Consider the following 24,481-nt stretch of genomic DNA (forward strand, 5'->3'; position numbering starts at 1 on the left):
ACAAAAAAAAAATTATATAATCTATTTTTATTTACTCTATTATCCTTACATATAATTTTTCTCCATTTTTTTTCCTTTTTATCATCAAGAATATTCCTACATAGTCTTTAAGAAAAGATACCCATCTAAAAAAATTTCTTGTAGTTGTTTGATAAATATTTTTATTAGAAAATTCTTGTATTTAATAATTTAAAATTATTTTAGTATAATATCAACTTGTTTGTTTTTTCACATAAAATGAACTGAAATATTTAAGAAGTAAAATTTAAAAACTTAACCGTTTTTCCCATTTATTTATTTTTACTAAATAAGAGAAGAATTTGAGATCAGTTCTTTTTCATTCGTATCAAGCAATTTAAATCAAAATTATTATTGTCGGATTCGGAAATTTGGAGTTGGAATCCAAAAGACATCTCTCTCATCAACAAAAGATTGCGCAAATTCAGCAAACGGCCGTTATAATACAAAATTGGAGTTGTAAGAAGGAGACACAGATGGCTTCATCCATTTATTGTTGATTTTGACGTTGCATTTCAAATAGTACATAATGTTGTAAGACAATACTGTTTTTTCTTTTCTTTTTTTTTTTTTAAGTTAAACCACCGCCAGGAAGGGGCTTTTCAAAGTTTATTGACATGCTGAATTATTGCCTCTAATTCGTTCTCTTTTTTTGACAATACACCTAACAAACTCTCTCTTTTCATACTTTTGTTTTTCAATTAATAATTATATGTGACACATTGGAAAACGACGTAAATCAATAAAAAATTTAAATTAATTGAATATTATTTAATAATTTTTTTGTTGTAAATATAATAATTATGAGAAAAAATAAATAATTTTAAAAAATAAAATGGGAGAAATAGAAAAAAAAATATTACTAAAAATAAATATTATTTAAAAAATATAATTTTTACCACTTATAGATAATAAGAAAAATGTAACAATTAGTAGGTGAGAAAAAAAAAATAAAAAAACCAAAAATAAGGAAGACAACAAAGAGGTGATGTCATTTTATACTACTTAAACCCATGTTTGATGTGTTCTCATTTTCAATTTTCAACTTTCAATAAAAAATTGTGTATATTTAATTTTGTAGTTTTGAGTGACAGTGAGAATATGTTAATTTGAATTAGATGATAAGACTGTATTTTATATTGTTAGTGATCTCAAATTATATTCTCTTTTAAGGTTAATTACACTCAGACACTCTCATAAAAAAAAATTACAATTTTCTGAAGAAAAAAAAAACTTGTTAAATTAATGTTACACCTCCTCCCAAGAATTTTCCTGTTTACAATTGTACCACTTTTGTTAGGGTTTGACAAAAAATGTTAATATCAACAAAAAAATTTACAAAAACTTTTAATTTTACCTCTTGTTAAGCATTATGTATGGTTTGTTAAACAAAAATATCCTAATAATACTTTTATACAGTACAAAAATACAACATTTAACTATGGCTAATTATCATAGTTAAAAACAAAATAGGCGTAACAAATAATTATTGACCGTTACATGGTTGTGGTATCTGTGAGGGTGATTAAAACATTAGCCATGACAAATAACTTTTTCTTGGTGAAAAAAAATCAATATTTTTTCATTAATTTTATTTAATCATAGTTAATAAAATTATTTACCACGATTTTAGTCTATAGCTATTAAAATTGTAATCAATAGTCTTTTTTTTTCTAGTGATACTTGTAAGGAGGTAAATATAATATACATATTGTTAAAAGGGTATAATTCCAAGAAACATAATTCCCTAATTATTATTATTGAATAAAAGTAGCCACCGATGATGAAAAAACTAACCATATTGTCAATAAAATATACATAATGCTGCTAAGACGCAAATTAAAAATTTATATTTATATATTTTTCTGCTAATATCAGCATTTTACCCTCAAATCCCAACTGAAGGGGTACGATTATAAATAAAGATATTCTCGCACGGGATGCAAGTGTAATTATAAAAAATAGAAAAAAATTTAATTTCGTATTTTTAGATAGAGTTTAAGTGCAACTAACCTAATATTTTTTTTATCCAAACACTTTAATAATTTTTTCTTAAAATAAAATCTAACATCTTCTAAATTCAAAAATATGTTATGGGATATATCAACTTACAAGATCTTATAAATAAGGTCATCCACACACCCCTCTCTCAGTGATTGGGACTCATGTGGTTGTTAGGAAGCTTGTGAACACAAAATCTGAAACTTACGTGGTACTTTCCGAGCAATTCATACATAGTCGATTGTCCCTTTCTCACATTATTGAAAATCAAAGTTCCTATATTGTCTAAGTTTCCAATCGTTGACTTAGAAAACTTCAACATACGTAGTATACTGAAACACATGCATGTACATATTCTCCTCAATTTGGCATTTCTATATATCTTTCATGTAAACTGCGTGGAACTTAGGCTGAGATTTTGATAGACGTTCGCTACGGAGTTACATAGTTACAAGCATAGTGGTAGAGCTTAGTTTATTAGTTGTAAGTGCGACTTTGGGATCTGATCTGAAAATGGTCAAAATTAGTCTGAATTATTATATATGTATATTAAAATTACAGGGAACAATAAAATAAAATATCAGTGATAAGAATTGATCTGTAATTTTAGAGTTAATTTGTCACAAAAATATATATTAAATGGGAAAAATGCAAGCAACCCCCTTGTGATATCGCAAATGAGCAAATTACCCCCTTGTGAAAAAATAAATAGCGATTTACCTCCCTATATTTTTTAAAATACAACAATTTACCCCCCTATGATTTTTAAAATGAAGCAATCTACCTCCCTATATAAGGAGGTAAATTGCTTCATTTTAAAAAGTATAGGGAGGTAAATTGCTATATTTTTTTCATAGGGGTGTAATGTGCTCATTTTTAATATCACAGGGGAATAAATTACTATTCACCCTATATTAAATGATAATAATTTTTATTTTATTTTACAATATAACTGTAAAAAAGTGTATCAATGATTATTAGGTTAATTACATCAAGACCTGATGATCATAACGTTAGGTGTAATGAAACAAATACTCACATTATTTATAAAATTATAAGTGGAAAGGGTGTTGATGTAATATCTTCTAACTTTTGTTATACGGTATTTTCGTTCTGCATCTTTCTAATTTTCGCGATTTCAATTCCTTTATCATCGAATTTCATCCGTCTAGTCGGTGGAGGCGAACTCCGACGGAAAAAAGATCGAAATCTCGAAAATTAAAAAAATACATGATCAAAAAATTATTTTATAAAAGTTAAAAGGACGAAAATGTGAAGCAATGGAAATAAAAAATGAATTTGATCCAATTGAAATATAATAAGAATATTACTTCCGAACATAAACGACAAAGTATTTGCTAATTCTTTACTTGCAAGCATCACTTCCTCAAACTTTCCCCATTTCAATGAAATGTTCAGACCGCTGATTTTCTGAGCATTTATCCTCAACAACCCTATTTGCGTCATACTTGGAAATGAGCGCATGCTTTCTTCTCATCCACTCTCTATGGGAGACTGATAATGTTATCATGTATTTCACATAGGTCCACTTGAAGGACTATAGTAATAGGTGTAAAAATCTCCAATTTCCAGTTAGATGTATTTTTAAATCAAAGTAGATAATATTTTATTACTATGTTTGGTTTCATTTTTAACTTGTTTTGGTGTGTTCTGTGGAGATAGAGATAGAAAAACAAAAATAAATAAGCATGTGTTAGAAATAGTGTGTATGTTTGGATTTGTTTTTGAAGATAATATAAAATAAGTATGGTGTGTTTGATGTTGTTTAGTAGGAGACAAAAACTAATGTTCATTGTTAAATCGTGTCTCTTTTATATATATAAATATATATGAGTATGTATATAATTTTTTTGGTTGTAGGGTTTATAATTATTGTAAACTTATTTTGATAAAAAACAAATGAGACACTGTTTCAAAATATTTCAAAACACCAGCAAAATTTTCAAAATAAATTAAGACAAACATTTACCATGCCGAGATGGACCAAAAATAAAACCAAACACTATGTATATATTTGAGCTCGATACTATTGCTCGTTGCATCAAAATTGAAAAAAATTGAGATATTTTTTTAAATCATGAAGGGTAGGGGGATGAAAAGAACAAACAAATAGGAAGTAAATTGGACATACATTTCAATCCATATATTAAAAAATGGGTAAATTACATCGATATCTACTCAAATTAGATTTAATTATATAAACACTCCATATTTTTGTCAGAATTATAAATATACTCCAAAAATTATAATAATTGTAATTTAGATCAGCACTCGTTTAGGTTCAAAAATTTACATGAATACCTCATTGGTAAATTATAGAGACTCCTAAATTATATTCATAATTTTGCAAAAAAATATATTCCAACTGTTGATGTAATTATATTTAATCTCAAGTAGCTTATTCTAAAAATTTATTTAAAATACTCAAAAATATAATTTAGACCACTTGGAAAAAAATAAAATGAAAAATGTATGGTGAAAGTGTAGTTGGTCAATTTGGTCGAAGCAGCCAAGAAAGTTTCCCACTGACAAAAAGGAAAATCATGACAAGAATGAAAATAGCACGAAAAAGAACGTGGGTCCCCCTACTTGTAAGTTCACTGTCGACTGCCACTTAATTTCTTCCCAGTTCCCACTCTCTTTCACCACAGTGTTTTGTTCCGATCGAATTTGATTAAATTTAAATTAATTATATAATAAATATAATATATTTATTATGTAATTAATATATAATTTAAAATAATTAATTATAAAATAAAAAATAAAACTTGTTCTGTATTTAAATTGGTTTGATCCAACGACATGGAACTAAAAATTTTCCCTCTGTCACTCGCACTCTTCAGATTATTTCTCTCTCTTTTCCCACTAAATTACCTCTGAAATCTCTATGCTCCCACTACAGGCATACTTGAGAACTTGAGTCGCGCACTACACGACACTCATATTTATTTATGTTTTCTTTTTAAGTTATTATTATAAAAAAATTTGAATATAAGAAAAATATAAATTATATTCTACATTATAAATTATTAATACTTGAAAGATATAGAAAGTCATGATCGAACAAATCGACCTAAAAATTTAAATTTTGACTATAGTTAATTATTAGGGATAATTTACATTTTACATCCCTAATCTATGATCTATTTACACAAATCATTCTTATCGTTTGAAACACTATATGTACTTTTATGAAATATGACAACATCATTTACACAAAGCACTCATATTTATTATACATACAGTCCCCAAAAACGTTAACAATATTACATAGACTAGCCTTAGCTTTTGGTTATTAGAGGTGGTTTAACAATTATACAAAAGATATAAATGATTTATATAAATAGACCATAGATTATGTGGTGTAAATGTAATTATTCCTAATTATTATTTGTTATTATCTCAGCTATGACCAAGGTATATTGCGTAATTTCTAACTATGATCAAAGCATTTGTTATGATTTTTATTTATGGCTAATATTTTTGCTTCGATTGCTAAATTAACAATAGCCGTCATGAAGTTATAATTAAGTACGATTTATCATAATTTTTCTCTTTTGAACATGTGAGTATACAAAAATAAATACATATTTAGCTCCCGTTACCATCATGGATTAAGGCCTAATCTCAAAATTTTATATCTTTCGAGTACAAAAAATTTACTTACCAACACAATTCTTATATTAATAAAAATAATTGAGCCCACGACTAGTTAGTTATCTACTGTAGTGAAGTGACACGCTCGTACCAACTGCTCTTCTGTCACATTTTTCTAAATATATGAGTTCAATTTTGATAACTATAATACGAGCGTACGTAACTTTAAAAAATAAAAGAGAGAAGAAATTAAAAACCACCATATTATATAGATTTTGACCAAATTACTATTGGACAGGGAAAACACATTTGTCTACGTATTAAATATTCTATACAAACGTGATTATTATAAATTTCATTGAATTATTTAATTTATATTGTTTCGACCGTTGATCAAGAATGCGAATGCTTTTAATATAGCACGTGTTGTTATGTGTATATACAATGAATAATTTTTTATATACTTTAAAATATATTATAAATAATATTATAGATAAAAATAAAATATATAAATTAATATAATACATTAAAAATAAAAATAAAAACTAATTTGTCAATTAATGTAATATTTGAAAAGTTAAATAAATTAGTTATTTTATCGATTGAAGAGTATTTTTTATTTCGCAAAAATTTAATACAACAGTATCATTAATCACCAATGATGCAGGTTGCACAATTCAGGTCGGGTCGCTGAGCCTGGTACCCTGAGATCTGATCACTGAATCCTTTTTCGAGCTTCGTACAAGTGGATCTTGAGAACAGAGCACACGTTAGGCTTGTTGAGTAGCCCCCAGCTAAGGCTCTCCGATGCTTAAGTTAGAAAAAGTGGGTTCGAAAGCGATCAGTGCAGAGTTAGTGAGATCAGAAAATGTGATAAATGCACTTGTCTTAAATTTTCACAAATGCTGGTATTTATAGTGTACGATATCACATGGTAAGGTGCCACGTGGCATCAACCGGATGTTTTGCTGTCAGGTGATCCAACGGCTGTCAAAATGGGCGGGGCGGGTCGGGTCGCATCTTTATGCGCGGATCTTGTCCTCAACTACAAATTTCTTCTCCAAAGAAGGATAATTTAGTCCTTTCGACCTTGCTGATGTAATTACCCTCATCAACCATTTATAAATATGGAAATACTTTTTTTATTATATATAGTATAAATATACGTCCTCATGTTGCTTGATCACTATAAAATACTTTTGTTCGAACTCATACAAGATCATTACTACTTTTACCTCTGCCTTGACATATTTAAAAAATGTCTTTTTACATTTGATGTTATAGATGAAATATTTTAAAAAATATAGTGAATTCATATTTTCTATTAAAGTCAAATAAAACAAGTAAAAAAACACTTAATTTTGACCATAATTTCTAGAAAAAATATAATATTTAACCATAGCTAGTTTTCATACTTAATAATAAATAACGATGATAAATAGTTATTGATCACGGCCACGCAACGGTTGTTGGCTGTAATTTTTTTAAGAGTGGATAAAAATTATGGTAAATATTTTTATATGTATGACTCTTAGCTGTGACAAATAATTTTTTTTATGATAGAGAAATTAGTTTTTCTGCATCAGTTTTATTTAAACATGGTTAACAATAATTATTTATTATTCTTTTTAACCATAGTAATTAATATTGTAGCTAAGAATAATTTTTTTCTAATGAATTCATGAACACATTTATCATAACTTTAGCAATACATGACCAATATAATTAATATAATTTTTATCAGTGGCTAAAATTATTAGGTTTGCTAAGCAGAAACAATGATTAATATTCATTATTATTTAGTATTTTTTTTATAATTTTAAATTTTTATTATAATAAATAATTATATTTGTTATTCTATTAAATTAATACTTCTGTGTATACTGGTCCACAGAGCCCAATCCTGTTACAGCAGCGGAGAGGCTCTTCTCTCAACTTCTATAAGTACGCACCCATTTCCTTATCAAAACCTTACACTACTTCACATAACACTACATCTCTCTCTCTCTCCACAGTAATCGCTTCCACAAATGGCATCAACAAATGCTTTAACCTTCAAAGTTACAAGGCAGAACCCAGAGCTGATCCCTCCGGCGAAACCCACGCCCCACGAACTCAAACCCCTCTCCGATATCGACGATCAAGAGGGCCTCCGCTTCCAAATCCCCCTCATCCAGTTCTACCGGAGAAACCCCGCAATGAACCGAAAAGATCCCGTCATGGTTATCCGCGACGCCCTGGCCAGGGCATTGGTTTTCTACTACCCGTTTGCCGGGCGGTTGAGGGAGGCGGCCGGCAGGAAGCTGGTGGTGGAGTGCACGGGCGAGGGCGTTCTGTTTATTGAGGCAGACGCGGACGTGACGCTGCAGCAGTTCGGCGACGCACTTCATCCGCCGTTCCTCTTCAGCCGCCGTTCCCGTGCCTGGAGGAGCTGCTTTACGATGTGCCGGAGTCCGCCGGAGTGGTGAACTGCCCTCTCTTGCTTATTCAGGTATATATGTTGTACTTTTTCTGAAAGTGTATAAGTCAGTTTCGTGTGGGGTTTCTGCTTGAGTGATATTTTTTCCTTGTGTGGTCAGATATGGATGACCAGTAACTTTTGTACTACTTTTCTATATTTGTATTTTTAAGTTTCACCATTTCTTTTATTTTAAAAATTATATTACTTATTTTATTTAAAATAAAATTGTGAACATATAATGTATATATTATAAAAATAAAAACTATAATAAATTCTACAATAAATTTTAAAAAAATTACTCATTGTTTATTATATATATACACATATTCATATATCGATATTAATATAGAAAAAAAGCTTTTAAAATGGCCGTAATCAATAACATACAAAGTTTAGACCATTTTTTTTTTTTATTTGCAAAACAAAAAAAGGTTAAGTTTTATTTTATATAAAAAATTGGAGGTATTCATCTGCAGGTCACGCGTTTAAGATGTGGTGGGTTTATCTTTGCTCTCCGCCTCAACCACACAATGAGTGACGCTGCTGGGCTTGTTCAATTTATGGCCGCCGTCGGCGAGCTCGCGCGGGCCGCTGAAATGCCTTCCGTTCTACCAGTTTGGCAAAGAGACCTCCTAAACGCACGTGATCCACCTCGCGTGAGCTGCACGCTCCATGAGTATGATGACGTACCGGACACCAGGGGAACCCTCATACCACTAGACGACATGGTCCACCGCTCCTTCTTCTTCGGCACAGCCGAGATCTCTGCCCTCCGACGACGCCTCCCATCACACCTCCGCTCTTGCTCCACCTTCGAAATTTTGACTGCTTGCCTCTGGCGCTGCCGCACAATCGCGATCTCTCCAGACCCTAATGAAGAGGTCAGAATCCTATGCATCGTGAACTCTCGCAAGAGATTCAATCCGCCACTCCCCGCTGGATACTACGGCAATGCGTTTGCGTTTGCCGTCGCCATTTCCAGTGCCGAGAAGTTATCCAGAAACCCCCTAGGTTATGCGTTGGAGCTCGTGAGGAAGACGAAAGCCGACGTAACAGAGGAGTACATGAAATCAGTGGCGGATCTGATGGTGATCAGAGGGCGCCCACATTTCGCTGTGGTGCGAACTTATCTGGTATCTGATGTGACACATGCGGGCTTTGGAGATGTGGACTTTGGGTGGGGCAAGGCGGCATATGGCGGGCCGGCGAAAGGCGGCGTCGGTGCGATTCCCGGCGTTGCGAGTTTTTACATACCCTTTACGAATAACAAGGGTGAGAACGGAATCGTGGTTCCCATCTGCTTAGCGGCGAACGCAATGGAAGTATTTGTAAAAGAGCTTGAGAAGATGCTGAAGAGAGATGATGATGATCTGAGGGCTGTTCGGAAAGACTCCATTTTTATCGCGTCGGCGCTATGAAATTGATAAGTGTCTGTATATCACTTTTTGTGTTGTGCTGTGCTTGGAATGTGTTGACAGAGATACAGGGTATGTAGATGTACGAGGGATTTCTATGCATGTTTTGTGAGATGGGAGTGCTTGAGAGTAATAATGTTAAAAAAAAAAAGTTAATGTATAAGTGCTTATAAAAGAGTTGGTTTTATAACTTATTTGTAAAATTTTCTAAGTATCTTGTTAGATGGGGAAATTTCAGTTTAAAATGCATAAATACCCCCTTATTTTAAAAAGTCAGCACAATACATTCTTTTATTTTAAAAATAGGCTAAAAAATCCCTCCTGTTTTATTTTAGTCGGTCCACTTGTTCTTTTTTCAAATTAGCACTAACAATGTTACATTTTTTCCCTGTCTGACAGTTACACTACAAAAAAAGGAGGAATTTGGTATGGATCAGCAGACCATTGCAAACTCCATTCCATATTGGAATGGGTATTGGAAAATAGTAGGAACAGAACTTGATAGATGATGTCATGATTCTCATTTTCTTATGGATTATATTTTTGAAACGGTCAAATCGTGCCAAAATGCGTTTCAAATAAAGAATTACAAAAGCCGTTTCAAACCCCGTTTGAACATAGTAACGGTAAATGGTTGAAACTCTATTTTGAACACACTATTAGAATTAAGAATGGTCTTGCATTGACCGTTCGTATATGTGAAATAATTGATGTCTGAAAGATGACAGTTAGTAAATGCATCCAAAATGAGGTACAATTTGGAACGATTTTAAGTACGCATCTAAGCAATTAGGCGAAAAGCCATTCCTAATTATGAGTTTTAAGCAATTATGCGAAAAGCCGTTCCTAATTATGAGTTTTACTTAAGACGGAATATGTTACAATGACCGTCTCAAAAATCGGTACAAGTTGAAATAATTTTGTTGTTTTATTAATATTGTATTACTAAAACCATTCCAAATAAAATACAACGACTATAATTCAATGGTCAAAAACTGTTTCTAATTCCGGTCCAATAATTGTTTCAAATTGTAAAATAACAACTAGTTTTTAAAGGCCAAATATGTGTTCCAGAATCATTTCAAAGACCGTTCCAAATTTTTTATATATATATGTTCCTCTCTTTCCATTAAATTCACTATCTTCTTTTATTTTTTTTTATTTTCTCGCTATTTCCTGAATCTCCCTTGAACTTTTTTTTATCTCTCACTATACCATTAATATTTTTATACTATTGTTCGTCAATCTCTCTTGAATTTTCGTTGATATTTAAAGTTACTTTGATAAGGTAACAACTATAACCCTTTATTTGTCAATTGGTTATATTTGTTGTAATTTTGTCAATTAAATATAATGTTATAATAATATATATGTGTGTGTGTGTAGGATTCGTCATCATATTAAAACAGTTGGAGAGATGGATGTATGAGAAGAACCTGCCGATTAGGGTACTGAGGATACTATTGCTACATTTATAGAATGGGTCAAATCTCGACATGCATATATGGACGGTAAGAAAATTAAGTGTCCTTGTCGGAAGTGCAAAAATGAATTATTCAAAATCACGGACAAGGTAAATTTTGACTTGTATATGAAAGGTTTTATGCCCAGAGTATTATAATTGAATTTCTCATAACAAGGAGAGAGTGCAGGAGTATTTTGAGGCCGTCACCGTGGCCCCTTGTAGGAGGAGCAAACTCCTGTTTCTCATGAGGTGAAGGGTACCAGTATGAACTTGGCTGATGCGGTGCAGATGGATTGGGAACAAAAGATAGCTGTTGATGCCGTTGGCCGGCTTTTTGGTGTTCTAATTATAACCAAGATGGTGTGCCTGATGATGATAAAGGTCGTGTTCTACTGATGCAGTGCTTAGTTTATATTACGGTGCGAGCCCCTTTGGTTATGTGTTTGGGCTGGCAGATTGATTTCAAGATGTAGTGCATGCTGTTGAGCAGCCGTTGTGGAATGGTTGCACCTTATCTAATTGGTGGTTGTTGATGAGTTGGTGAATATCAAGATCGAGGGCCATACTTCTCAGCATATATATGATCCAATATCCCAGTGAGCTAATCATATATTGTCCTGCGATCACACCCTCCCAATGGATTACTATAGTACAAATAAGTTGATAAGAGACTTGTGTTTACTTGTTGAGAAGATTGATGCGTGTAAGAATGGTTGCATGTTGTATTGGAAGGATGATATTAATCTAGACTACTGCAAGTTTTGTGGAGAAGCTAGGTACAAGCCAACCAGAGAGCGAAATCCTAACCGCAAGAAGACCCCATATGCCATTCTTAGGTACCTGCGGATTATCCCTCGTCTACAGAGGTTGTATGCTTCAGAAGTGACTGCCGAGTAAATGACATGACATGCCAACCATCAAACAGAGAAGGGATCCATGTGCCATCCGTCTGATGCAGAGGCATGGAGGCATTTTGACCGGACATATCCCATTTTGCAGTAGAGCCTCGTAATGTTAGACTGACTTTATGCATGAATGGGTTCGCACCGTACGGGCAGTATGGTCGTTCGTACTCATATTGGCCCGTTATACTTACACTATACAATCTCACACCGGGAATGTGCATGAGTTCTGAGTATATGTTCCTAAGGATGGTGATCCTCGATCCTTCCAATCCAAAACATCTCATCGATGTCTATCTAGAGCCATTGGTCGAGGAGTTGTAGAATTTGTGGCATGTAGTGAAGGATAGCGTGTTACAGCCCAGGAACGCGCTAGCGGAAGCAGTGAATAAAAAACGCATAATAATAAAAATTAAAGTGCAGAAAATAACAAATTTAAGGGGTGTACCCTTGGAGTTCCCGAGCGTTTGATGTGTAATAAAATAAAACGAACATGGGGCTGATGTGAAAAATCATAAGAACCGAAAAAATTAAAGAGGGTAAAAACGATACCTTCATTTTCTAACATTTGGCTGAAATGTTCATTACTTTAGGCTCCAGCGAAGGAACTCTCTAATTCGTCCATACCACACTGATGTTGGGATCTCAATGTTCTATTGCTAGAAGGGAACAAGAGGAAAAAGATACCAAGTGTGCAAGAGAGAGGGGGCGACTGCGAGACTCTAGGAAACGGGGGGGATTTTTTTTTTGTGTAATAATGATAATAATTATTTTCCAAATAATTATGTATCATATATATATATATATCGTATATTGATAATTAAGAATGTGTCTAGATACATTCTTTATATCGACAAGGTATATTCCTCTTTATTTCACGTAAAGAGATCCCCATCAATGGCTAAAATTGCACTTCATAAAACTGCAATTTGCTAGCAATTTATTTCCTTTCATGGAATTTTTCATGGATTCAGAATTAGGGAGCTTAGTCGATTTTTATAAAGAAAAATAGAAGCACAATGAATTTTTATTTAAATCCAATTTTAACAAAAATTCATTTAATTGAGCCCAACTTGTATTTAATCTAATTAAATACATAAGGCCAAATTATCTTTATTAATTAATAAGATCCAACTTAATAAATAATAAGGACAAGCTCAATATAAATTAATACCATTAATTTATTGTTGGGTCTTTTCCATCTAATGGATCCTTCTTTTGTAAGTAATCCAATTACTTGTGAAATTGATTTCAAATTATTTTTTGTTTCATTTTCGGTGATTTATGTGTGACTCTTTAGTTTCATCTTTCAGCTAAACTTGGGCTAGTGTCTAAAACTATTATTAATTAAATTTAATTTAATTGATAATTCTTGATTAACTTTAATCAAGAAATTCCGTCTCCATGGGTTGCTGTCTAGCAACGGTCTATGGCACTAGAGACTAGGTGAATTTCCATGTGAACATTTAGGCTCTCGAGTCCATACGGGTACGTTCCTTTTGTCTAGCGTGTCCAGACGTTAGTCTAGGGCTGAAATTTGGTGTCGGTTCTCATCCTGCAGTAGGTGTCTATACTTAATACTTAATACTTGAGATCTCGTTACGCTAAATTTCTCGACATACGAACTTCTTTCTCTATTCGATCAACGATTGTGGCCACAAGTTCATAGAGCGTGAACGCATCTCCAAGTGTATAGGAGATACCTCTGTCACATACTGATAGGGGACAGATCCTCTTTTTGGAACTCACCGTCCTTGCTACATACTCCGACTGCACCGGATAAGGCTTATGATGATCATGTATGTGACACAATCACCTCTCGTGCAGATCCAAGATGCAGTCATCGTATGCAAGTGACTGCCGTAATTCCTCAAGTTTGAGGATTACTCCCGTACTATCGAAGTTGGGGATTCGAGTCATACCGACCAAGCTTCCAAGGCTTCCATATAACGATCCCCCCGAGCCAGTTCAATTGATTCGACACTCGGTCAATCAACCCATTAAGATAGCATAGACGCTTCTCGTCTGTCACTGATGAAACACGGTACTCATTAATTGAATGCGACTCTTAGTGCAAGTCTCTATAAGACTCTCAATGCCCATTCTCAAGATTCTCAACTTGGAACATTTCAAACCCAACCTTTTGGCAGTTGGTTTGATGACAGCCATCTAATGCACGACCTAATTTTACGGTTGCCAATTGTTCTGTCGGCTTTGTTGTGATGTTTAAATGCAAACATACAGAATGAGGACAACAAAGTAGATGCAAAAATAAGTGAATACTCATTTTATTCACTTAAAATAATATCATAGAATATTGTTTAATTGTTAGATTAAAATGCATCTTGACCAATGTAATTTACTTTTTGGTCATGTATCCTAATATGTGGGTATAATGATGCATGATAGTGTGAAGAACGAGACGTTCCCAATGTGCGCTGCGTTGATGTGAACTATGAACGATCTACCTGCTTATGGAATGATGTCTGAATGGAGTTTCACTGGTGTTGTGAGGTGTCTAGTTTGTACGGAAGACACATGAGTATTCTACTTGCAAAACGATAGGAAGGCGTTCTACTTTGACTGCCATAGACAGTACCTCCCCTCGGGACCATCCGTACCATAGGAACAACAAAGCATTAACTAAGAATCGAGTAGAAAAGAAGGTTGCACAGTCAAGATTGACGGGAGAGTAGATCTGCGATTGGGTTGAAGAGTTCAGTCTGTGGTTGAAGTGCCGTTGTCACTCCCAGATGGGTACAGTAGCGAGCATAAGTGGACAAAGAAAAACATCTTTTGGGAGCTCGAGTGCTGGTCGACGCATCTGATATGACACAATCTTGATATTATGCACATTGAGAAGAATATGTATGACAATATATTCAATACTGTGATGGGTATAAAGGAAAAAACGAAGAATAATCTGAATGCATGGAAGGACATGAAGATCATATGTAATCGACCGGAGCTTGAGGTGGAAGAAGGGAGGTCGAACATGATGCCTAAGACGTATATATCCTAACGAAGGAGCAGAAGAGGAGGATATGCGAACGGATTAGTGATCTGAAGTTTTGGCCGCTGTGTTGACACGAAGGAGCTGAGGCTTCACAGTATAAAGAGTCACAATTGTCACGTATTCAGCAGAAGTTGATCCCGATTGCCTTCAATCAAAGGCTTCTTGAGCTTGTGTGGAGTGTGTTGACAGATATTAGCCTTCTATTCGAGACTCTATGTTTGACGATGCTCGATGTAACCAATGTACAAGAATGGAAGCTAGTATTGCCACCATGTGCAACCTCGAGAAAATATTTCCGCCAGCTTTCTTCGACTCAATGGAGCACCTAATTGTTCACCTGCCATATGAAGCGCACGTTGCAGGGCCTTTGCAATACATATGGATGTATCCATTTGAGAGGTAAGTACACGAGTCATTCCAGCCTGTTGAAATAGTTCTAGTCTCATTTGGTTTCTACTAAATATTCGGTTATTAGATTTTTTTAAGACTTGAAAATGAAGGTGAAAAACAAAGCACATGTTGAGGAGTCAATTGTAGAGGCGTATCTTGTAGAAAAATTTTTTCTATTCACTTCTCACTACTTTGAGCCCCAAATTCTTTGCAAATGAAATGGGCCACACAGAAATGACGACCTCTATATGAACGACACTCGTATCCAACGGTCCATTTTCAACTATCCTGGCGAGATAGTGGTGCATCAAATAAGAGATGGCTCAGTGGATCACAATTGAGACGTATATATTGACCAACTGTGAAAGTAGTCACGCTATACTATGACTAAGTGTAAAGATAGCAATATAGTTTATTGACATTGTTATTTTGGACTTTTAACCTATGTATTGATATGTATATGAACAGGTGCTTTTTGAATGAACTTTACGAGCACCACCATTCGGAGGACCCCATTATTGAGGAGCTTGTAGCTACTTAATTCAATGATTGGTTCAAACGTCATGTAAGTTGTGTCTTATAAATTGTGCTTTTTGAATTGTGTTACAACTGTAATTTATCAAAATATGGTTTCTCTAATACGCAAAGTACAAGTCTACTACACGAAGTACACTAGCATGAATAGAGACAAACTGGACTGTATGGTTGTTTGCAAAATAAAATCCAGAAGAGTCATTGATGACTCACAATAGACTGAAGTTGCATTTCAAGAGGATGAGACAATACCTTCTCTACAAGTTGCGATGGACAACCATAATTATGACCTACATGACCCAAATGGTATACATTTAGTCGTTGAGCTTTCTGTTGCTAATCAACAAGGAGCAGGTACATCCTGATTGGGGAATTCTCAATCTGATGATGGGTCTGACGAAGATAGTTTAGACGAGGATTACGAGACTAGAGAAGACAATAACTATAATTGAAAGTTCAGCGTTTCTGTGATCACACATCTGTAAACAATCCTTTTATAAATTACTAATTAATTAAATATTTTTTTGAAAATATTTGTTCTATTTAGGAACGGTTATAAATAGGAAAAACCGTTCCTAGACCATTCCAAATAGCCACAATCAATATAAAAATTGTTCCTACGGTAATCATTCCTCGTTGTACGAACATATTGTTGAATGTAACATTAGGAATAGGCAAATAAATAAATACCGTTCTTGAAACTATTATAAAATTAGGCAAAAAAATGAGGAAAATTCAAATTTAGGAATTGTCATAATAAATTGATCGTTTCTAAATTAAATTTATATTAAATCATTCCTAAAAGTATAAAGAATTTTTTTACATGAATATTAACAAAACCATTCGTACAATTGAAACAAAACTGTTCCTAGAAGGCACAAATTATTCCCAATTCACTTTCCACTTATGATATCTCCACATCCGCGAGCCCGATTAATTTCAAACTTAAAAATATATAAATACTATACATTTGAGAATATATGTAGCGGTTTGATGTAAAATCACATAGTCTGATCGATAGTTGTATCATTTTCGACATTGCTGATTGTGAATCGAACACGATAACTAAGTATCCATATAATAAAAAATTCCAAAACTTCATCTAATGTAATATTTTTTCGATTTAATTATACCCGACGGTTTGATTAAAATTTTAACGGTCTAATTTAGGTGATGCAATATAATAGTATAAGAGGCTACTCACATCTACGTAACACTAAAAATATTGGATATACAAATTTACTTGATTTGCTGAACATATATCAATTCATAAAAAAGAATTATATGTGTTCAATGGTCTACATAAATTTATGGTCAACTTTTTCTTTGATTATTAACATGTCCGGAACGACTTTTATGCATTTTTAATTTTTTTCAATAAAAAAATTAATTTTGGCCCTCTAATTGGAAACAATCAATACAAGTATAGGAACGGTCGTTCAAAATATACCCTTAAACCACATCGTCTGAGATGTTTGGAACGATTTTAGCAACAAGTATTTCAATAATGACTGTGCCAAATATTAATCCAAATTTTTTTAGCATATGAAACGATGTCGTTTAACTTACTTTGGAGCGGGCTCAGGAACGGTTTAATTATAAAAGACCGTTCCAACCCCTGTTCCAAAAGTTACTGTATATTTGGCACTTAACAGATTTTTTCTTCTCTCCCTCTCTTTTTCCCCCTCTCTGTCTTCTCTCTTCGCTTCGGCCCATCGCCTCCCATCGCCGCATTCCGCCGTCGCTGCTCTCTTCCTTCGTCTCTTCGCCTCTTCGCCCCTTGCCTGAAGGTGAGTTTTCTTCCTATTTTTTCCTTTAGCCATTCCCTTTTTTTTTTTCTATATTTCTAAATATATTTTCAGAAATATTTCACAACCATTTTTCTGAAATTGGTGTTGGAATAGGTGACCAAAAAGCCAATTGGATTGGCGATTTTGGTTTTATTCTATTATGACAATTAATCGATATTATGTAATATTATTTTAAGTGAATAAAATGAGTATTTGCTTATTTGGCATTTACTTTGTTGTGCTCATTCTATATGTTTGCATCTACTTGAACATCACAACAAAGATCATAAAACAATTAGCAACTATGTAGTTGGGTCGCATATTTGATGGCGGTCATGAAACCAATTGCCAAAAGATTGGGTCTGAAATGTTCTAAGTCGAGGACCTCGAGATTGGGCATCGAGAGTTCCATGAAGAGTTGTATCAAGAGTTGCATTCAATTACTGAGTACCGTGTTTCATCGATGACAGACATGGAGCGTCTATGAGATTTTGGTGGGTTAATTGACTAGGTATCAAATCAACTGAACTAACTCGTGAGGATTTTCATATGGAAACCTTGAAGGTTTGGTCAGTATAACTCGAATCCCTGATTTTGATAGTACGAGAGTAGTCATTCGACTTGAGAAACCACGGTAGTTATGTGCATATGATGACTATATTTTAGATGTGTGCGAGAGGTGATTGTGTCGCAGACATGATCATCATAAGTCTCGTCTAGTGCAGTCGAAGTATGTAGCAAGGACGATGAATTCCAAGAAGATGATTCGTCCCCTGTTAGTATGTGACAGAAGTATCTCCTATGCAATTGGAGATGCGTTCACGCTTTATGAACTTGTGGCAACAGTAGTTGATCGAATAAGAAAAGGAGGTTCCTATGTCGAGAAACTTGGTGTAATGTGATCTCAAATATTAAACATAGACACCTGGTCCAAGATGGGAACTAAAACCTAATTCAATGCCCTAGACTAAGGCTGGAACCTGGTAGATAGAAGGACGGTACCCGTATGGACTCGAGAGCCTTAATGTTCACATAAACATTCACATAGTCTCTAGTGCCATGGACCGTTGCTAGACGACCACCCATGGTGATAGGCATTTCTAATTAATGATTAATTGAAATTAGATTCAATTAATTATTTGTGTTGGACACAATGCCCAAGTCTAGCTGAGGGTGAACCTAAAGAGTCACACACAAATCACTATGGAATTGGTGGAATTAATTCGCGAAGAAACGAATTAATTTAAATGGATTAAATTAATTCGAGGAGAATATATAAATGATTGGATCATTTATTTAATAGTTCATTTGATGGATGGATCAAGAATTAATTCATTGTATTATTTAATTTTGGGCCTAACACTTTTAAAGTAATTGGATTAATTTATTTGATTTTGGTTTAATTAATTGATTGGATCAATTAATTAGAGTTTCGGCTTAGATTTATTTAATTAGATTAAATGAATCTTTCGACTTAGTCGGGCTAACAATAATTTAATTACTTATTATCCAATAGACTTTGTTTGGGATCAATTTAATTTGATTAAATCAAGCTCGGTCCATACTTGAAGCAAGTTAAGAAGAAGTTGAAACTCCTCACCATGATGAAGATAATGGAGTGATTATTTCATCATGGTTGAAGTTTATATGCATGTATGTGTGTAGGTTGCCTTGGAGGCAAACTTGGTAGTTATTGAATTCGAAATTCAATTGTATGTAATATACAAAACTACACACATATCATGTATGACCACCACCTAAGCCACAGCTCTCATTTCTCTCAAAAGATGTTCTCGTTTTTGTTCTACATTGAATAATTCAAGTTAGAACATAAAACATTCCGAAAAGCACTAAACAATAATATTAGTTTGGAGTTATTTTTTTCTTGTTATTTGTTCTATCTAGCAATAGAAAAAGAACTATATCTCTTCCTTAGTGTGGTTGGACAAATTAGAGGGGTTCTAATTTGGATCCTATAATGAACAAAAGAAAAAAAAAAGGGAAACAACGCACGTTGCTGCTCATCTACAGAAACAAAATGCAAAGTTACATGTTGTATTTCTATGCTTTTGTTTCATTCTTTATCCACATGTCTAGCATGCTTATTTCGTTTATTATTATGCTTTTGACGAACACCAAACGCCCTAGAATTTCAAAGGAACACCCCTTTGATTTGTGATAAATAATTTTTTATTTCACGCTTCCGCCGTGTTCCCAGGACATACCGATTCTTTCACTCCCGGCCTTAGTCTAGGGCATGGAATTGAGCGTCAGTTCCCATCCTGGACCAGATAACTATGCTGAGTACTTGAGATGCGTTTACTCTATTGATCGACAAAGGAAAAAATTTCTTATTTGACCAATCGCTATGGCCATAGTGAAAATAATAAAAAATGCGAGTGAATCGGCCCGGGAACGTACAAGCGGAAGTGGTAAATAAAAATTCATAAATAGAAAATCAAACATAATAATACCATGATTTCAAGGGGTGTACCCTTGGAGTTCCTGGGTGTTCAATTTAGTTAATTAAATAAACAAAACTAAAATGGGGCTTATGGTAAAATTAAAACGAGAAGTGCTAGAAACGTAAATTAAGGATTACCTTTTACTTGATTTACTTTGAACTTCTTTTGGTTGATTCGTTCATGTGAGACTTCAACATAGAAGTCCTCTAAAAAGACACGTCCACACCACACCGGAATATGGGATCCCTTAGTTTTCTTTTCTAGAAGAGAATAAGGGAGAAAGAATACACCAAGTGTCAAGAGAGAGGAGGGGCCGATTCTGGATGTTCTAGGCTAGGAATTAATTTTTGCGTTGTGTAATATTATTAGTTATTCCAAATAACTAATATATATACCTTGTAGGATGTACTAGAATGTGTCTAGGTTCATTCCACAATCCATAAGGTAATATATTCTTTATTCTAAATAAAGAATGACTAACATAACATTTTCTAAAAGTGATAATTGCTTGTCAATTATTTCCTTTCCTAGAATTTTCCATCAAGTTTAAATTAGGTTGATTGGCCGATTTTATGGAGATAAAATGCATGGCCCAATCAATTTTAATTAAATTTAATTTAATTAAAATCCACCTAATTAAGCCCGTCATATATATTTAATTCAATTAAATACATGAGCCCAATAACCCTTAATTAATTAATAAGTCCAACTTATTAAATAATAAGGGCAAACCCAATATAAATTAATCCTATTGGTTTATCCTGGGGCTCCTCATCCAATGGATTTATCTCATTTATAACTAATCCATCGTTCTCACTACATACTCCGACTGCACTGGACAAGACATATAACGACCACATCAAAGACACAACCATCTCTCGCTAAATCCAAGATATAGCCATCATATGCATGCGACTGCCATAATTCCTCAAGTTCAAGGACTAATCCTGTATTATGGAGCTGAGAATTCAAGTCATACCAACCAAGCCCCCGAGGCTTCCATATAACAGTTCCCGTGAGTCAGTTCAATCAGTCAATAACCTTGTCAACTAATCCACTAAATTTGCATAGAAATCCCACGTTTATCGCCGATGAAACACGACACTCATCCAATGAATACAATACTTAGTCCAAGTCTTTATAGGACTTTCGTTGCCCCTTCTCGAGGTCCTCGAGTTGGAACGTCTCAGACTAACACTCCGAAGTTGGTTTCATAGCTGTCATCCAATACGCAGTCCAATTACATGGGTTATTTTATTGGTCTGTAGGCATTTATTGTGACGTTAAAACACTGTTCAACGTGAATAATAAGCACAACAAATAGATGGTGCCACAGATGAATGCTTACTACAACCATCAAGATAATATCACATTCATAAAGATTGTTGAATGATTCCCAAAATCGCCAATCTGATTGGTTTTCTGGTCACTTATTCCAACATCCTGGTAGTTCAATCTTTCCTAATTGAGGATGAGAAAGATTTATGGATTCAAAGAGTACTATAAATAGGCGATTTGGATCCATAGCTTTTAAAATCTTTTTTGGGAGGAGAAAGACCGTAAAAGCTCTTTTGTGGGAATGAGCTCACCAGTTACACGTTGGATTGGATCGTGATATCTGTAGGTCATTTAATTACACAAGATCAGTGTGGGAGTTCACAAGTGTAAACTTGTTTGATGAGGTTCAAAGAATTAGACTCGGAGTGGTGAACTAAACTGATTGCCTTTTGATTGGATCGGAGGGTGTGAATTTAGTGGGAGTTTTTGAATATCGAAATGGGAGTGTAATTCTCACTTGGTTAAGTTTTTCCTGAATGGACCACAGTTGACCGATCTTTGATAAGGAAGAAATCAAATTAAGTTGGACTTCGTTTGATTAGTGTTTCACTAAAACAAATTGGCCTTTACTGTTTGATTAGTACTTGAGTTAAGGAAACAGTGGGAGTAGGTTTTCATACAGCTTCGCAATAGCATCATTCGTAATCAAATATTATCCTAATTGATCATATTCAAGTCCTTATTTGTCGTAAAGAATTGGATTTTTAATTCAAAAGGACATAAGGAGGAGCAATGTGGGATATCGTTCAGATTTAGTGGCTTGGAGCCTAAGAATTCACTATGAAGTTCAAACTAGGTTTGAAACTTCAGAATACATGAATGTTCGATTTATCAAAAGATCATACTAGGTATGATTTGATAAAATGAGCCCAAGGTCAGTGGAAGTTGGTATTAGTCCCAAAGTGTTTGGTGTGTAAACGTCTACTCATTTAGAATGAGGTTAAGATGTTTGGGAAACACTAAGACACTAATATATTTGTTCACGAAATTCTCCATAAAAGAATTGGATTCCTACATTAGGGATGAGTTGTACAAGAATCAATTGTAGAAGACTGATGAGAAAGCTCAAGCTGTTCGAGCCTCAGTCATGTTGACTGATGGGAAAGCTTATACTGTTCAACACTCAGTTACGTCTAACGTATGTGAATGCTCAGATGTCTTGGATATCCCCCTATGTCTTTGCCTAAGGCAGGAAGTGTTGGTTTGGTGTGTTGGACTTGTTGTTCTGTATGTTTTGGGCAGTAAATAGTTTTCGTAGCTTTTAATACCTAAATAAGGATTAAAGAAGTATTTCTAACACACGTTTTATGGAGAGTTAATTCTAGAAGGCTAAAACGATACTAGCTTCCAGACTCATGTAAATAATGGATAAATCCTCAAAGTATAGTCAAGTTCGTACTTGATGGTAGGCATGGTAGTTTAAAAGTATTTGAAGCAGACACCCCAACGTAAAAGTTAAATGTAGGGATGACTTTAACAAGCTAGTCCCGAAAAGTGGTTTGGATCGAAAAACCACATGCGTTGGATGGATTTGGTGCCTAGCACGGTCCAACCAGTTGTAGCTTTAGAGGTGAACGGAAAGGCTAAGGCAAAAGCTTTGGGTCCGAGATCTCATCACAAAATCCACGAAAATTCTTAGATAACAACCATCTGCAGGCAACAATGGTGAAGGAAATACATGGTTGGACCATGTAGATCCAGAAGAAAATAAAGTAAACCCATGAATCGAGCCGGTATCATAGATTGTTCATGATTAGAAGGTTCCTTGTGACATGGATAATTGGCGTAATGGTCAAGTGGGAGATTGTTGGAATGGGTGACCAAAGCCCAATTGGATTGGTTGTTTGTCATTTGTAAATCTTTATCAAACAGATGAATATAAGAATTCATCAAGTTGGTAATGTGTTTCGTTGTGCTTACGACTGATATTGAACAGAGTTTCAATGTCACAACAAAATGCCCACAGACTAAAAAGGTTAAACTTATGGAGTTGAGCTGTGCATAGCTTTGGTAGCTATAAAACCAACTGCTGAGGGTTGGTCTGAAACGTTTTAAATCGAGGACCTCGAGAAGGACATCGAGGGTCCTATAGAGAGTTGCACTAAGTATTGCAACCATGTTTTGTTGGTAGGAGATGTAGGTCGTCTGTGTAGTTTGAGTGGGTTAGTTGGCAAGGCAGTCGATTGATTAAACTGACTCACAGAAATCGTTATATGGAAGCCTCTTAAGGCTTGACCGGTATGGCTGAGATTTTCGATTTTGAAAGTACGAGATTGATCCTTAGACTTGAGGAATCACGACAGTCACGTTCATATAAAGATTGTATCTTGGATGTGGTGACCCATGGCAGTGTCGTAATGAATTGTCATCATAAGCCTTATCCTAGTGCAGTCGGAGTATGTAGCGAGGATAGTGGAATCCAAGAGAGGATCTGTCTTCTCTAAGTATATGATAGAGAGTTCCCCTATGCGCTCTGAGATGGTTTAGACTCTAAAACTCTTTGGCCAAAGCGATTGATAGATCTAGGATAAGTCTCTTAGATCGGACCAGTAGAGTAAACACGCCTCGAGTATAAAACATAATTGCCTAGTCAAGAATAAGAACTGACGCTCAATTCCATCTCTAGACAAGGACAGGAGACGGTTGATAGTAAGACCGTACTCGTCGGAGTCTAAATGTTCATGCCAACATCCACCTAGTCTCTAGTGCCATGAACCGTTATTAGACGGCCACCTATGGTATCGGGGCATTTTCGGTTATGGGATAATAAAAAATAATCAATTAAATTATGTTTGTCACACACGCCGAAATCTAGATAAGGGTGAACCTAAAGGGTCATACACAAATCATTGTAGAAGTGAAGGAATTAATTTCGAAAGAAATGAATTAATTTAATTGAATTAAATTAATTCATGAAGTAAAGAAAATATATGATTGGATCATTTATTTGGGATAATCTGTTGAATGGATAGCCAATTTAATTAATTGAATTAATTAAATTTTGAGCTTAGCATTTTAAATTAATTGGATTAACTTAAAAAATGCTTGACCTGATTAATTTATAGTTT

At 34.2% G+C, this 24,481-nt stretch overlaps 1 protein-coding gene across 1 annotated transcript; it reads left to right on the plus strand.

Annotated features, from left to right (window-relative positions):
• Positions 7,594-9,758, plus strand: LOC105167776 (benzyl alcohol O-benzoyltransferase-like). Its single transcript, XM_011087593.2, is given in 3 exon segments — positions 7,594-8,012; positions 8,015-8,128; positions 8,575-9,758. Coding segments are annotated over 3 exon segments (1,401 nt in total). The 5' UTR covers positions 7,594-7,667; the 3' UTR covers positions 9,517-9,758.

Source organism: Sesamum indicum, linkage group LG8 (genome assembly GCF_000512975.1).
Source record: "Sesamum indicum cultivar Zhongzhi No. 13 linkage group LG8, S_indicum_v1.0, whole genome shotgun sequence".
NCBI classification, from domain to species: Eukaryota; Viridiplantae; Streptophyta; class Magnoliopsida; order Lamiales; family Pedaliaceae; genus Sesamum; species Sesamum indicum.